At 36.2% G+C, this 14,971-nt stretch overlaps 3 protein-coding genes and 1 non-coding gene across 4 annotated transcripts; 1 reads left to right on the top strand and 3 right to left on the bottom strand.

The window, feature by feature from the left end:
- Positions 1-689: 689 nt before the first annotated feature.
- Positions 690-3,439, bottom strand: LOC121241433 (ankyrin repeat-containing protein BDA1-like). Its single transcript, XM_041139186.1, has 2 exons — positions 2,861-3,439; positions 690-1,460 (listed from the first exon to the last, which is right to left on the bottom strand). The coding sequence occupies exons 1-2, from the start codon at positions 3,437-3,439 to the stop codon at positions 690-692; spliced, it is 1,350 nt and encodes a 449-aa protein (XP_040995120.1).
- A 2,254-nt stretch (positions 3,440-5,693) lies between these two features.
- Positions 5,694-7,700, top strand: LOC121241628 (trihelix transcription factor ASIL2). The gene has a single exon (XM_041139476.1). It carries the CDS (start codon positions 6,249-6,251, stop codon positions 7,323-7,325), a length of 1,077 nt encoding a protein of 358 aa, XP_040995410.1. The 5' UTR covers positions 5,694-6,248; the 3' UTR covers positions 7,326-7,700.
- Positions 7,701-8,892: 1,192 nt separating this feature from the next.
- On the bottom strand, positions 8,893-8,964 carry TRNAW-CCA. Its single transcript has one exon. It is a non-coding gene; the product is annotated as a tRNA-Trp (tRNA).
- A 929-nt stretch (positions 8,965-9,893) lies between these two features.
- Positions 9,894-14,774, bottom strand: LOC121241631. The gene is made up of 5 exons (XM_041139479.1): positions 14,181-14,774; positions 13,129-13,227; positions 12,151-12,195; positions 11,354-11,491; positions 9,894-10,445 (listed from the first exon to the last, which is right to left on the bottom strand). Exons 1-5 carry the CDS (start codon positions 14,565-14,567, stop codon positions 10,101-10,103), a joined length of 1,014 nt encoding a protein of 337 aa, XP_040995413.1. The 5' UTR covers positions 14,568-14,774; the 3' UTR covers positions 9,894-10,100.
- Positions 14,775-14,971: the final 197 nt, after the last annotated feature.

The raw sequence follows: 14,971 nt of genomic DNA, 5'->3' as shown, positions 1-14,971 counted from the left end.
AATCGAACAGGATAGAAATTTATCAAGATTCCAGATGGTTCTTCAGGTTGTTTCTATGCTAGATATACTAGTGATATGTAAAGATTAAAATATCCCTTAGCACATGCTATTACAAAGAAATGATAAAGTGAATGGTAAAAAAATTCCTGGGCCAAGCCCTCAGCCTGTTCACATCCACGCCTTAGGCCCAACACACACCCCAGCCTTAAGCCCAATATGTTTAAGTCTTCTGAAGTTACCCTTGGGTTGCCGACATTCCCATCTCAACCCTTCAACACATCTCTTCGTGTCTTTCCCTTCTGTGTCAGCGTGCAACATAAAATAAATATAACGTATCATCGATAAATTTGTGAATTTATTTCTATGAGTTCTATTTATGGTTGTAGCAATTTTCTCTCACAAAAAACACCCAAGTAAAACTTTAACTTGGCATTACAAAAATCCCAACACAGTTTGTGACAAGCACCTTATACATATTCAACATCTTCCCAAGAAACTTTAGGTTATCAACATTCTTGTAAGATACTAAGATATGAGGTCTTATATATGTCACTTAAAAGCACACTTTTTGCATAGTTACCATTAAACACAAAACAAACGAAGGAAGAGTGACAATATTACAATCAAACCCCTAATCGATTACTTGTAGATCAGGAACATGATCTTGATCTTTTGATAGGAAGAACAGCCTATTTCCTCAGCAACCAGAGCATGAACAGAGCAAACTCTACAAAGACACCCACTCCCATTAGCGCAGCCACAACATACACAGTTCCATCATTCGTAGGGGCAATGTAGAAAACTCCGATAACAAAAGTAGCAGTCATTGAAAGCATAGCAAGCCGCAAGCCTGCCCTCAGAGGAAATCCTTTGCTGAGGAGTGATATTATGCCAATAGATGCAATGAATCCTATGCCGTTAAAAACAGTGAACAAGGCAAAAACTTCAGGATCATTAGCCATGGCAGCCTCTCCAGGCGCTACATATCTCCTTGTAAAATGAGTACCGAATTTAGTCCTTTTCTCTGGTGATAAAATACCACTCGGAGGGCTAAGCATTGCTTGGTATGTTATTGTTGCTATGAGTACAGCCACAACCATCAGCGCATTTTGGCTTTCCATTGATGATTCTTCTATTTCTTTTGTCAGTTCCTTCCAGATTTTTGATAGACGAGAAGAAGAAGAAGGTATTGTCCTTGATGGTGGATTTGCATCAGGGTGCTGATATTTTGCTTGATCATTTCGATGACAAGCTGTAAGGGTTTGATTTGTTGCGATCATTTCCCCAGATTTCAGCGCACCAGCATGGTGAAACATTTCAACCAGATCATACAAAGAGGACTCATCTCCACTTTGAAGCATTAATTCTAGGACATCTTTGGGTGTGAATCCACTCGAGTTCACAGAATTTACATCGACCCCAGTAGCAATGGCATCTTCTGCAATCAGCATCCCTATGGTCTATCCATAATATATATGCATTATGTCATTTGATCATTAAGAGTAATACTAGATACAATTTTAGAGTGTGCAAGTATCGCGCACTCATTTAAAAAAAAAAAAAAGAGTTCAATATTAAAAAAATAATTTTTTCATATACTTTTTTAAAGGGAGTACGTGAGCTTACATATATATATATATATATATATATCCTAAAACTGCAAATATTATTTATCTTTAGCTTATAAAATTAAACCCTAGTAGATTGTGCCATGAAGCAATTTTTTTGAAAGATTGACTTTCAAATACTATATATAATTAGTTCAAATCCAATCCTTGATAAGCAAGCATGCATATTGTGAAATAATACGCTAATGAATCATTTGGAGATCTAGTAGATATAATTACATATGAAACCCACGTACCAAGTTAACTTTAGACATATATTAACACTTGGGTTATCCTTTCTTTACAAGCAATCTACTACTCCCCATAAAACTCTTTATTGCATTGGATTACTCTTTATTACAAGCAATCTACTACTTCCCATAAATCTTTCTTCTTTTTTTTTTTTTTTTTATATTTACTTTCACCATTTTTTAAAACTATTTCGATATTTAAAAAAAAAATCACATATTCATTTAAAAACACTTACTTAATCATTAAATTAAAAAAATTAAAAAAAAATGGGCATTAATATTTATTTCTTTACAACCGAAATCCTCTGTGAAACTAGTGTTTTCCATGATCTAATTGCGTTCCAGATTTGAAAATATTGGAAGAGAGAGTACTCCCTAATCCTCAAAATGTAATTAGGCGTATTAATATATATATATATATATATATATATATGATGATTTAAAAAAGCATTGATATACGAAAAAAAAACATGGTATCTCTTTCGATCTGATCTCTTAAAATGTTGTTGTTAAACTTTCTTTGACACCTGTCTGGCGGTAGTCCTTGAAGCAGCTAGAACTAGTCTAAGGCCTCTTTGGTTACACAGATAATACGAGACGGAATGAGAAATATGTGATAATACGAGATGAGACGAGACGAAAAATATGTGAATAGTAATAAAATAATTTATGAATAGTAATAAAATGACTTGAGTTAAGATATTAAGATGTTTTATGAGATCTTGAAAAATTAGAGAGAAAAAATTGAATAAAAATATTATAAAGTTAAAAATATTGTTAGAATATAATTTTTTAATATAATTTTGTGATTTGAGATTTGAAAAAAAATATATATATATAGTCACTTCTTTAACCATTAAAAAAAATACAAAATTGAAATATATGAACAGTAAAACTCAAAAGGCAAACTAGCATTTTTTCATTTGTTAATTTGTTTCAACGGAAGAGTAGATCATTGAGAGACTAGTAGATCATTCGTACGCAAAGGCTTGCTAAACTTACCTCATGTTGTTTCCCCAACGTTGCCAAGTGCAATACTGTGTTCCCCTTCTTGTCCGTACAGTTAATGACCTCCATCATCATGTCCAGCCTCTTCATCTCTTCAAGCAAGACCCTGACAACTTCCAACTGGTTATTCTTCACTGCAAGATGAAGCGCCGTTTCACCTTGAACCGTCACCTGTGCTAAAGACTCTTTACAAGCGAAAACCAGCACCCTCACAACATCAACTCTACCTTTGATCACCGCACAATGAAGTGGAAGCTTGCCATCTTTTCCCTTCAATAGACAGACATCAACTCCAGCATTATTCAAAAGCTCTCTCACTATCTCAACATGCCCATTTGCGGAGGCGATGTGCATGGGGCTAAACCCTTGTTGATTTAGCTCCCCAGCAAACTCTGGCTTTCGCAGAACAATATCTTTTGTGATTGCTATATTTCCAGCCAACGATGATATGTGTAGAGGGTTATCGATCGAGTTGAGGGCAACACGATGAAGTAAAAGCGGATCTTCTGCTAGTAGTGTGTGAAATGCAGCAACGTCGTCGTGAAAAACCACCTGAAACAATCTTGCATCCATCCTAGCTAGCTAGCTAGCTCGTACGTACGTGGGAAATGCAGAGACGTTTTACGATAAGAGCTAGCTTTTGGTGTTGATGATCTGTTTATTGAGGTGATCTGATCTTGCATTAGTACTGAAATTATAAACATATTATATAGTTTAACAGCCGGTGGATTACCTGCATTTCAAGTTTCATAGGGATTAGAAATTAATAATAGTTTATAAGTCATGTACTCGGAATTCACTTTGCTTGAGAATGTCTATTCTCTTGTATAACTTTTGGCCTCTCTTTTATATATATATATATATACAGAGAGAGAGAGAGAGAGAGAGAGGCCTCTCTTTTATATACCTAGGCCACTTTGTATATATAGCATATTCACTGTGTGATTAATGAATCAATTCCAACATTTAGGAATTTACTCAGTAACGAAATCGACTTTACACATTGCAATTTTTTTTCTTTATTTTAGAATGTATATGTTTCTTTTTGTTTTTAGATTTCTGAAGTTTTTTTATTTATTTATTAGTTAATTTTATTTTAAAACCCGTTCGGATAGTGATACAAGATGATATGATTTTAGATAAATATTAAATAAAATATTATTAGAATATTATTTTTTAATATTATTATTATTTTCAAATTTTGAATTTTTTTATTATATTTTGTATGAAAATTTAAAAAAATTGTAATAATGAGATAAGATTAAATAAAACCTTTTATACATCAACTTAATTTTATAACATAAGTTCTCAAGTTATTAAACATACTTGAGTTGTTTTAACTAATTACCAGTTTATTTACGAACTTTTGATAGATAGATCAATTTAATTAATATTAAAAGTTTGTAGAATAAAAAATTTGATTAAAAAGTTAAGAAAAAACAAGCATTTCCGTTAGATGGGCTTGGCATAAATTGGAATCTGAAACAGGCCCGTATGTTGGAATGGTATATGCTTAATTGGGCTCGGTCTTTTGAAAAAACTTTATCCTATTTTATTTCTTATACGACAAATACAAAAATTTATTAAAATAAATTTATAAATTGATGTTCATTTATAAAATCTGTTAGATTTATTTTTTAATAAAAAAATTTACAATTAAATATATTATGATCTCGTTTATTTTTATAATTCATCTCATATTATCTCATTTAAGAGCATTGACATTGGCTTAATCAAATGTATTTTTATCTTCGAATTTAACTAATTTCATCCAATTTAGCTCACATTGAATTAGTCAATTTGATTTTATCTAAAATATGAGCTAGAGTAATTCTATAATTCTTTTCAGACATGAAATATACTTAGCAAGTTTAAATGTATTTTTTTATTATATTTGAGTAGGAACTATTGTCACATGTAGGGTTATTAGGTTATTATTTTGTTATATGCTTGTGATCATGTGATTTTTTTATATGTGATTTTGTTATATTTTGATATTATTATATTATAAATTGAAGGATTGTGAAAATGAAAATGAATATGATTGTTGGAGATGATTGAAAATTATGAAAATAAAATAAAAAAATAATTACAATAACTTTGAAGATTGGGATGACCAATCCAATGTCAATGCTCAAATCATTATAACTTTTTCAAATTCTCATATAAAATAAAATAAAAAATTTAATTTTTTAAATTTTAAAATAAAAATAATATTAAAAAATATATTTTAATAATATTTAAATTTAAATTTAATTTATTTTATCTATAAAAATAAACGATAATCATGTAAATTTATAAATTTATAATATATATATTTTTTTTCTTTCTTTCTATGGCAGGGAGAGACCGTAATTAAAGATTCTCAGTTGTCTTGGCAGACAGCTCACCCGAAGTTGAGAGCCAAACCACAACAGCCCCTAGTAGAGTAGAGTTGGTAAACTTCAAACTAACAAAACTGTAACCAAATTCCAAAGCAAATCAGATTGAAGTCTGGCTTTCACTTTTGGGTACTTCTTTCCTTACTTTCACTGTAGCAAGCCCTGTGAATTGATGGACTTTAAACTCAAATTGCCTCTTGGAATACGCAAACGCAAAACCCACCCCCACCACAATAAATAAAAGTTGCTTTCACGTCCTCCCGCCATTCCTGCCCCTACTCCTCTCTCTCTCTCTCTCTCTCAACACACCAATAAATACAATTCCCCCACCACCTCTTGTCCCCCCCTTTTCAGTCAAACTCAACACGCAACCACACCCAAAAAACCAAAAACAAAACACTACATCCAAGCACCCAAAGCCCACAAAATAAAAATAAAAAAAAAATAGAAACCCAATCACCACTAAAAAAAAAAAAGTAACAGCCGCCCACACCCACATCCAGAAGAGGCGGTGGGTAAGATGTTTCACTGTTGAGAAGGAGATGATGAAACGTGATGAATTGATGATGATGGGTGCGTAGTGGCCCAAGTCAAGAGGAGAGAATGGAGGGAGGGGTGGGGGTGGGAGGTGGGGGGGGGGGACCTAAATGACTTCTTGTTGGGAACGGGTGCGCAGCCTATCACCCTCCCCCCTTCAACCCCCCTCCACCTAAGCGGTGGCCTCCACTCCTCACATCTTAGATACATCTCAAAATCAGCCGCACACCAAATCATGTATCACCAAACTCCACCTTACTCCACCTCCTCCACCCCATCCTTTTCTCCCTCTTCTCTTCCTTTCCCTCTTGCTTTTCTGCGCCGCCCTCCTTATCCTTCACCCCTCTCTGATTTCTCAATCTCTGCCTCCTCCACCACCGCTGTTTTCTACCCTTTTTAACCGGTGCTTCCCTTTCTCCGTTAGATCGAGAAAAGTGCCTCCTTTTTTTACCTCTTCCTCCGCCATGGCTTCCTCATCCTCACCACCACCCACGTCTGACATCCCCACTCCTCCGGGCCCACCCACCGCCGCGCCTCTCCCGCTCTCTCTACCTGCTCCACCCGATCCGCAACTTGATTCCCAACCCCCCACCACCACCGCTTCCCGACGCCTCCCTCCTCCCTGCTGGTCTCATGACGAGACGATGGCTTTGATTGACTCGTACCGTGACAAGTGGTACTCGCTCCGCCGCGGTAACCTTAAGGCCACCCACTGGCAGGAGGTCGCCGATGCCGTGGCCCAACGGTGCCCAGCGGCCTCCCCTTCCAAGACCGCAGTCCAGTGCCGCCACAAGATGGAGAAGCTACGCAAGCGCTACCGCACTGAGCTCCAGCGCGCCCGCTCCATGCCCGTCTCTCGCTTCACCTCCTCCTGGGTCCATTTCAAGCGTATGGATGCGATGGAGAAGGGCCCCTCCAACAAGAAACTCGCCAACGTGTCCGATAGCGATAACGACAACGACGACATAGACGCCGACGATGATGAAGATCAAGATTTGTATGAAGAATTCAAGAATGGAGGAGGTCCCAATCTGAGGCACATGAGTAAATTGTACAGGAACAATGGGACTGGTGGTGATAACGGCGATGGTGGTAGTGGAGGAAGTGGGTTCCGGATTAGAATCCCGACCGGGGTGAGTATAGCGCAGCCCGGATCGAAATATTTCGGCAAGGCTGAGCACAAGTATAACTCCAACCCTAATTCGACCCCGTACCCTAACCCTAGTTCAAATTCTGGTGGTAATTTCGGGGCTAGGGTTTTGAGGGAATGTAATTCGGCGAAGTCGGCAGGCTCGGGTAAGAGGGAGAGGGACCCGTTGACAGAGATTGTGTCGGCGATACAGGTATTGGGGGATGGGTTTGTGAGGATGGAGCAGATGAAGATGGAGATGGCGAGGGAAATCGAGGCAATGAGGATGGAGATGGAGATGAAGCGGACCGAGATGATCTTGGAGTCGCAGCAGCGGATTGTGGAGGCGTTTGCGAAGGCCGTCTCGGAGAAGAAGAAGAAGCCAAAGCGAATGCCCTCTCCAGAGTCTTAGAGTGACTCTGGTAATTGGAATTTGTGGGTTTCTTGGCCTTGCTATTCACACTCCTCCCAACAAAACAACAAAAAGAAGGGTGTTTGCTCGTGAACTTTTTGTGCAACTGAGATTTGGTGAGCGGGTTGGACATTGACATTGATGGAGCTTGCTCTAGAGGCCAAATGACTGAGCTTATGTGAGTTTGCTAGTTTAGTTGTCTCTGTCTAATCTGGTTTTTGCCGCTTTTCTAAGAGAGAGTAGAACGACGTGGGATTTAACTAGTTGTAGCTTCATTTTCACTGGAAAAAAGTAGCTTTAATTCTGTAATTGCATTGCACTTGACGACTCTTGAGTTTTGATTCAAAGCTAAGTGACAACAGTTTTTTCTGATGATTATTGTATCTTTTCCATTGTCATCTGCATATCTTACTTCACTACCAATGTGCTTTTCTTCTCTGGGGTATTTGGTTATGTCGGTGGTAGTATCAGTATGTTTTGTTTCAGTTGATCACACGTAGGAGATCAGATAGCAATTCATAAAGTATAAATGCCGAATGTCATCTGACTAAGTGCTCTGCTTGAAGAAGAAAGAATGTGAAGAGATTATCCCAACTCGCGCTGACACACACATTTATGTGATTCCAGAACATTTTGAGAGTAGTTTTCTGGGATTTCAGTTGCTGTTGTAAGGATTCCATGTCTGAATGTGTAAGGAATGTAATTAAGTTCTTGCTTATCTTAATACAGCTGGACATAATCAAGTTCTTTTTGCTTTCAGAAATGGTTTTTGCCCCCTGAAAAAAAAGGGTTCTCTTGGGCGATGGAGGCCAGATAGTTTCTAACCTTGTGTTGATTTTTTCGATTGTAAATACCATGTTTCCCACCAAATGTCTCCTTGACTAGTTTCAATTCCAGCCACGTGACTCTGCAGTTGTTTTCTACAGACACCAGGACCTGAATTTGAACATTGAGGGCTCATTTGGTCAATAAGATGAGTTGAGATGATTTGTGAATAGTAGTGAGATTATTTATTGAAAATAGATGAGATGAGATGTAATGAAAATCTCACCTCTGCATCTAAATGGGCATTTTCATCTTTGTATCCAAATGGGCCTGAATGTTTGTGTTGTACATCTTGTTGGACCTCAGAGATCTTACATATCATTGCCAGAAATCATACGGTCCTATTCACAGTAAGGGAAGTGAATCTATAGTGTTGTGGTGGCTCAGTTGTCACAACCGAACCGGTAGCTTGATTGGCATCATGGCGTTTGGTAATGTCTGTCAAAAGTTGGGCACACTCTGCTTTGGCGATCAAACATCTCAATCTTTATATTTTTGCTGCGTGATGTCTGTAGAAAAGGAAAAGTGTGATCCCACAAATGTTCAGCATCTTGTTCTTTAGTGATGTTACTCAAATCCTTTATGGGTAAGCCAAAAAAAAAAAAAAGTAATTTAGAAACGAAGGAAAGTGCGTGATTCCGTGAGATATAACTGAGGTTCCAATTACCATTCGAATGCGAGATGTTTTATATATTTATTGAAAAAGTGGGTTTGAGGAAAAATAATAAGATCCAAGGGGAATTGAACCCGACGTGAATCGAACACGCAACCTTCTGATCTGGAGTCAGACGCGCTACCATTGCGCCACGGATCCTTTGAAAATTCTAAGTGCTTTAGATTTTATTTAACTATGTGTATTTAATCTGCTAGTATACAGAGGCCCTAACCTTCAGAATTACTCGATTTGTGTTCGTGGGAGTCATCCAGGAAAATATTCCTGATTATTATTTGTAATGCGTAAATAAATTTTATATTCCATTGAGATTATTGTCAATATGACATGACAATTGTCTGCCGATGCTACGAACTTCAGAAGTTATAAATAGGTTTCGGGTTCAATTATTCTTCATTGTGTAAGTTATTATAGTTGCTTATTATTTGATGTTTTAGGCTGTAAAAGTAAATCGGAGAATCAGAAAACCGGCTGGTTGGGTCTGGGATCGGTTCTTTCATTTTAATCGGTCCGGTCTCGATTTTGTATTTTCTAGGACCAGACATGTTAGCATATTTATATATTTTTAATTAATTTTTAATATTATATATAATATCTTTTATATTATATATAATTTTTATAAATTATGATTATATATGAAATAATGTTATATTATAATTTATAATATAAAATTTTAATCTTAAACATGAATATTTATTTGATCATATGTTTTAAATATAAAATATATATTAATTACATTTTATGGCTTAATAAATTCTAAACATATTCCTTTCGATAACTATATTAGTAATACTAATATACATTAGTATATTAATTACTATATTATCACTAACATATAGCAATAGTACTATACCAGTAGTATTACTATATACTAATAGTATTAGTGTATTACTAATATATATATATATATATATATATATATAAGTATAAGAGAATAGAGATTTAATATGTATTAAAAATCGAAAAACAGGACCAAACCGGATCCCTAATTGTTAAATTGATGAAGTTTTGGTCCTGTTTGCCAAACATTTCCGTAAGGTTCATAACACGGTTACAGATCACAAGCTCCATTAGGGTCCAAAATGACTCCTTTTTATTTCTATGTAAAAATTTAATGGCTAATAATAGTTACAAATCTACTGTAGAACTACAGAGAAGTTTCCCTTTAATCACAGTCTTGAAATCTGGGAATTTCAGTGTCCACAACTTGACTTGATTCTTCCCAACCATAGTGAACAAATGTCTATGACCCACTTGAATCTCCATCCATGTCTGCATCAAATTTGAGTTTCAAGACTTGTCTGGATTCTTTGAAAACGAAAGGCAACAGGTTTCTCCAAGACACAGACATTAATGTTACTCCAAACCTCAGGTTTGGTAGGAAGACGTACAATTTTCTCCACAATTTCCATATCTTCGGGAAGAACAGAACCGAACACAGTATATGCTTTTCTCCACTCATTGTGGTTGGCTAGGCTGATAAAAAATTCTGGGCCAGAACCAACCCATGCAACTGATCCTCTTCTTATGGAGGGGCATGCTTCCCTTGGAATATCCTCAAATATGGTCCCATAGGCTTCAAGTGTACCTTGAACTACAGCAAAGGGAGGGCCAAAAGGAGCCTAGATAGCTCACATAAGAAGCTCTTTTAGTATGAAAATGAAACATACTAGAAGAAAATACAATTTTAATAGAAATGATAAATCTGCTGAAATTAGTGCTCTTTTTAAAGCAATTATCTTTCACAATCATTCTACAAAGAACAAGCTAGTTCACACAATAATCCATTGCGGTTAAAGGTTTGTAACCTCAAACATATATTCCATAAAGGAATTATATTTGTAAAGGCTAGATTATTACTCATTTCATACAATAAAATTCAGGCTTAACAATTCCCAGAATAACAAAGCTGGGTTTGTGTGAGAAAATTCAGGTGCGATAGTGCAACAACTGCCCACACATCTAGGAGGTTCAAAAGTTTAAAGCCATTAGATAGCACTGAAATAAATGAACATAGAAAGAGAACGGTGGATTTTTTAGTTACTTTATGAAGAACAACTAGCTTTTAACTCAATTACTACTTTAAATTCGAATAAGAAAATAGATTTTATGATAGGTACGTTTGATGCATCTACTACAGTACTGCCCCTTTATATATGAACCATACTTAAGATGAAGGGGTTTTAGTTTCATTAAAACCTTCACTTTGACGAAAGGCGGTCCCAATTTCTCTCATGATGACTGTCAGTTCCAGGGCAATCAACAGTCATGCAAGTACATTAGATCTGGGCTCGCACAACCCCTTGCGTGCAACTGTGTGGGTGGGTGAGAGAGAGGAGCGAAATAGACAAAATATCTGTTATAGTTCTCTCCGTCAAAATTTCTTAGTCTGTGCTAACATAATCTCATTCAAAATTATTTCATATTTAAGATAAAATTGGAAGTGGGAAAACAGATGTTGAACTATTATCAGTTGGCAAGCACCATAAAGCAGCCTGTGATGATTGGCATATCAAATGTAAAATCTTACATTTTCTATGTGATTTCCTTGTGAATCCCAAGATCTTCCTCGGCTTTCCGCACGATAAAATTGGCAACCCACACAATGGTGCAGTGCTAACAGCTCAAGTATATAGGAAACAGAATGTGGGGCACAATCAGGGAATAGCTGCAGAAATCAAGATCAAGATAAACTTGAAAAGCTGGAGGAAGTAGTATTTGTTTAACATTGAAGAAACAGATCAAAGTACTTCCAACACAGAAAGTTTAAAGCTCCTGTTTGTCATCAAGGTGGCAACATAAAGGAAAAAAAACTCTAGATTGCACAGAAATTTGGAGCCAAACATTTAAAAGGTTGCACCCTCTTTATTTTCCCAGTCTATTAGGCAAATAGAGGGTGCTCAAGTAATATAAATATTGAAGTCTTCAGAGCAGCTGCCCGCAATAAAAGAGCACAGTAAAGAAACATAGCAAGGAGGAGGGAAAAAATACGCTATTGTGGACATTATCTGGTAGCATTAACAATGATAACAAAATCTGCTTAAAATTGTTGTGATCAGATCAATGTTGACCCAAACAAAAAATATCATCTCATATAATATGAAGTTTAAAATAATATTAAAACCATACTACGCAGCGTTGCTCACCATGATTCGACATTAAAAATTAAGAGGCACATTGTGTTGAAGCAATAGAGTACAATTAAGAAACAGAAACTCATTCAATAAACTTGCATGTATAATTAACATTGGCTATATAGTAACACTACCCAGGTGGAGGACCATACAAAAATACCCAGGAACCTTAACTAGAATAGATAGCACTTACTTTTATGTGAATAGTCCCATATCCAGTTTTCAAGCCAACAATACCCTACAAGGAAAAATGAAAGAGAAATTATATATGAGGAAAGAAAAATGATTGAAGGTTCACTACACCGACTAATATGAACATTAATAAAAAGTTAAAGACCTTTTTTTTATCGGTAAAAAAAGTTACAGACTTGTTCAAACACCATAAAATTGAAGAATTAGTTGTGGATAGAGCAATCTAATCTTTTTACAGGTGAAATAATGGCATTGCTTGTCAAGTCATGTAAAAGGATAACTAATTGATGATATGAAAATAGAGAAGTGCGTGTGCAACAACTATTAATCCTCTTGCTAAAATTATGAAAAAATAAGATAATTCCTAGATTTCTTGAATTCATAGTCAGAGATGAAGAGCTCCTCGATATGGTCAATAATCAGTCGTCTAAGTTTTCTTAAGTAGTTAATGATGGGTTCTCAGCTACAAACTGTGGCTCAATATAAGGCCAGAATTTCAAAATAAACAAAACTGAGCATCTTGTTTTGATATCAGAAACCAAGGATGGCTTTGATAAAAAGCTTTATAAACAAAAATTATGTTTGAAACAATCATCATCATGTTGAAATCGGGGATGTTTCTGCCTGTTTGATGGAGCCAAAAAATATAATCTCAAAAAAAAAAAAAAAAAGTGAAAGTCAATACCTGCTCTATTACTCCTGAAGAATCTAGTAACTAATTTTTTTTTTCCTTTCATTTCTTTCTGATAACCTCTAAATGCTGAATTACCATTTTTTTTCCTTTCCCTGATAAGTAATCAATCAATTGTTTTTAAAAATATATGTTCATCAACCAGTAACTGTACATGAAATGAGCCCAGATCCATGTCATCAAAGGTAATCTGCGGGGACTATATGTATCAAGTTATGTTGATCTGCAATAATGTAAAATCTCAGACACCGTAATAACAATTTAAATGATGTTCACAAAATAACGTACATTTCCTTTTCCAAAGATAAGCCCAGAAGTCCACATGACTTGATCCCCTGAGTCTCGCCGATTTGGATCCATTGTATCTTTCTGTTTCTTCAACCAGCACTAAGAGCAAGAACATGAAGACAAAGATCTGAGAATCCGGCTTGTTGAAGTCTCTTGATGCATGTATATAAGCAGATATGTCTATTATATTCATAAGAGCTATAATTATCATTTCTAACTTTATTCATTACAACGCCTCAAAGTCCAGCACAAAACTATGCCCCTCTCATGCATGTTACCAATGCAAAAGGTCAGGTCGTTCAGACTTCAAGCCAACTGATCAATTACAGGACTAAAATTCTTTTATCTAGTTTCTACGTATGTTTTTTCCATCCAATTTCTAGAACTTGCAACTGTCTTGAATATCAATGCTGGGCTCCACGAATCATCATCGTGAGCCGGGGATGACTATTTTCCCGTTCCGGCCTGTTGTGTGATTTTTGGCATTAACAAGGTCCATTTTCAAAAATCCTCTCTGTGAGTATACTGAGTTCAGGAAGTAGAAGCTGAAAACAAATTTTCAAGACATTGACAACAGCCAGGCACATTGCATGTTGGCAATCAGATTCTGCCTGGGTATCAACACTAAAATGGGAGTGGTATGAGATGTTTTACAGAAATCAGATGTCTTGTCGGGCAGAGTTAAGAATAAGTAGAGCGAAAACTATATGTATTTGGAAATGTGGTAGTGCCATTAGGAATAGATTTCCTGACACTCTAAATTTACTTTTTCATTGCCTTGGTTTAAACATCCACTAGGAAGAAAATATGGTGACAAACTGGGCTCACATTATGGTATTGCATGTAGGTCAATCACGAAACAACCGATCATCTGAAAAGATTTCCCAGTATTCAGGACGTTGCCTCTTCTTATAAATAATTCATATATAACAATTTATCAAGATATTGTGCAACATCACATGAAGATTGCCAATGCAACATGAACCAACCCAAATCAAGTATCAGATTTCATCAAACCGAATATAAAATTGAACGTCAAAGAGAAACAATACCTCACCAAATCTAGGACCACAAGCCTCCTTATTCCCACAAAACACCCAGGAATCGCACAAACAAGGCCCATCCTCACCCCTACACATACTTTTACAGGCCATGCAACACTCCTCCGAAGAATTGAACTTGAACTCGGAGCCCCATTTGACAGCGTCACCCCAAAGTTCCAAATGCTCGATGCCTCTGCAACACTCTGCCTCTCCTCCCTCTTGACCTTCGTTTTCAAACACCTCTGAAGAAGAAGAAGAAATTGTGGAAACGGTATTGGGCTTGTTAAAGACCAGGGACAGACAAACATAGACCATGCAACAGGAGATTGTCCCCATCAAGAAAAGAAGCAGAAGTGCACAACGGCCGAGTTCTGAATCAGTTTGTCTGCGACCCATTGGAGTTTGTGGACGTAGATGTCAAACCCAGAAATGGTTTCCCTTATAATTCCTTCTCTCTCGATTGTGGATTCTGAGATTTTGGTAAGATGGAATAAAGAACTTCGTCAGATACTGTGCGGAGCTGTCATAATGACGCAATGAGAAGATACGTCCAACTCATATATATTATTCCTTCCATTCCACTTAATAGTCCCAATTAGCAGGTTCTTAATTAAATGCTTTGAATTTTTGGTTTTTTGTTTTGGTCGTGCATTTTGCTTTTTATTTTTCTAGGCTTTGCTTCGTTTTCGATGTTATTGATTGTCTGTCCATAACCCCCTCCCTCTAAGCTGTCCGTAACTTTTATGTTCTATTTTATTTTATTATTTAATTGTTTATTTAAAAGTATATATAGAAGGGAA

The sequence above is a fragment of the Juglans microcarpa x Juglans regia genome, chromosome 7S (genome assembly GCF_004785595.1).
Source record: "Juglans microcarpa x Juglans regia isolate MS1-56 chromosome 7S, Jm3101_v1.0, whole genome shotgun sequence".
In the NCBI taxonomy this organism is placed as follows: Eukaryota; Viridiplantae; Streptophyta; class Magnoliopsida; order Fagales; family Juglandaceae; genus Juglans; species Juglans microcarpa x Juglans regia.
The sequence above is the reverse complement of the archived record's forward strand: the minus strand, read 5'-3'. Positions and strand labels throughout refer to the sequence as shown.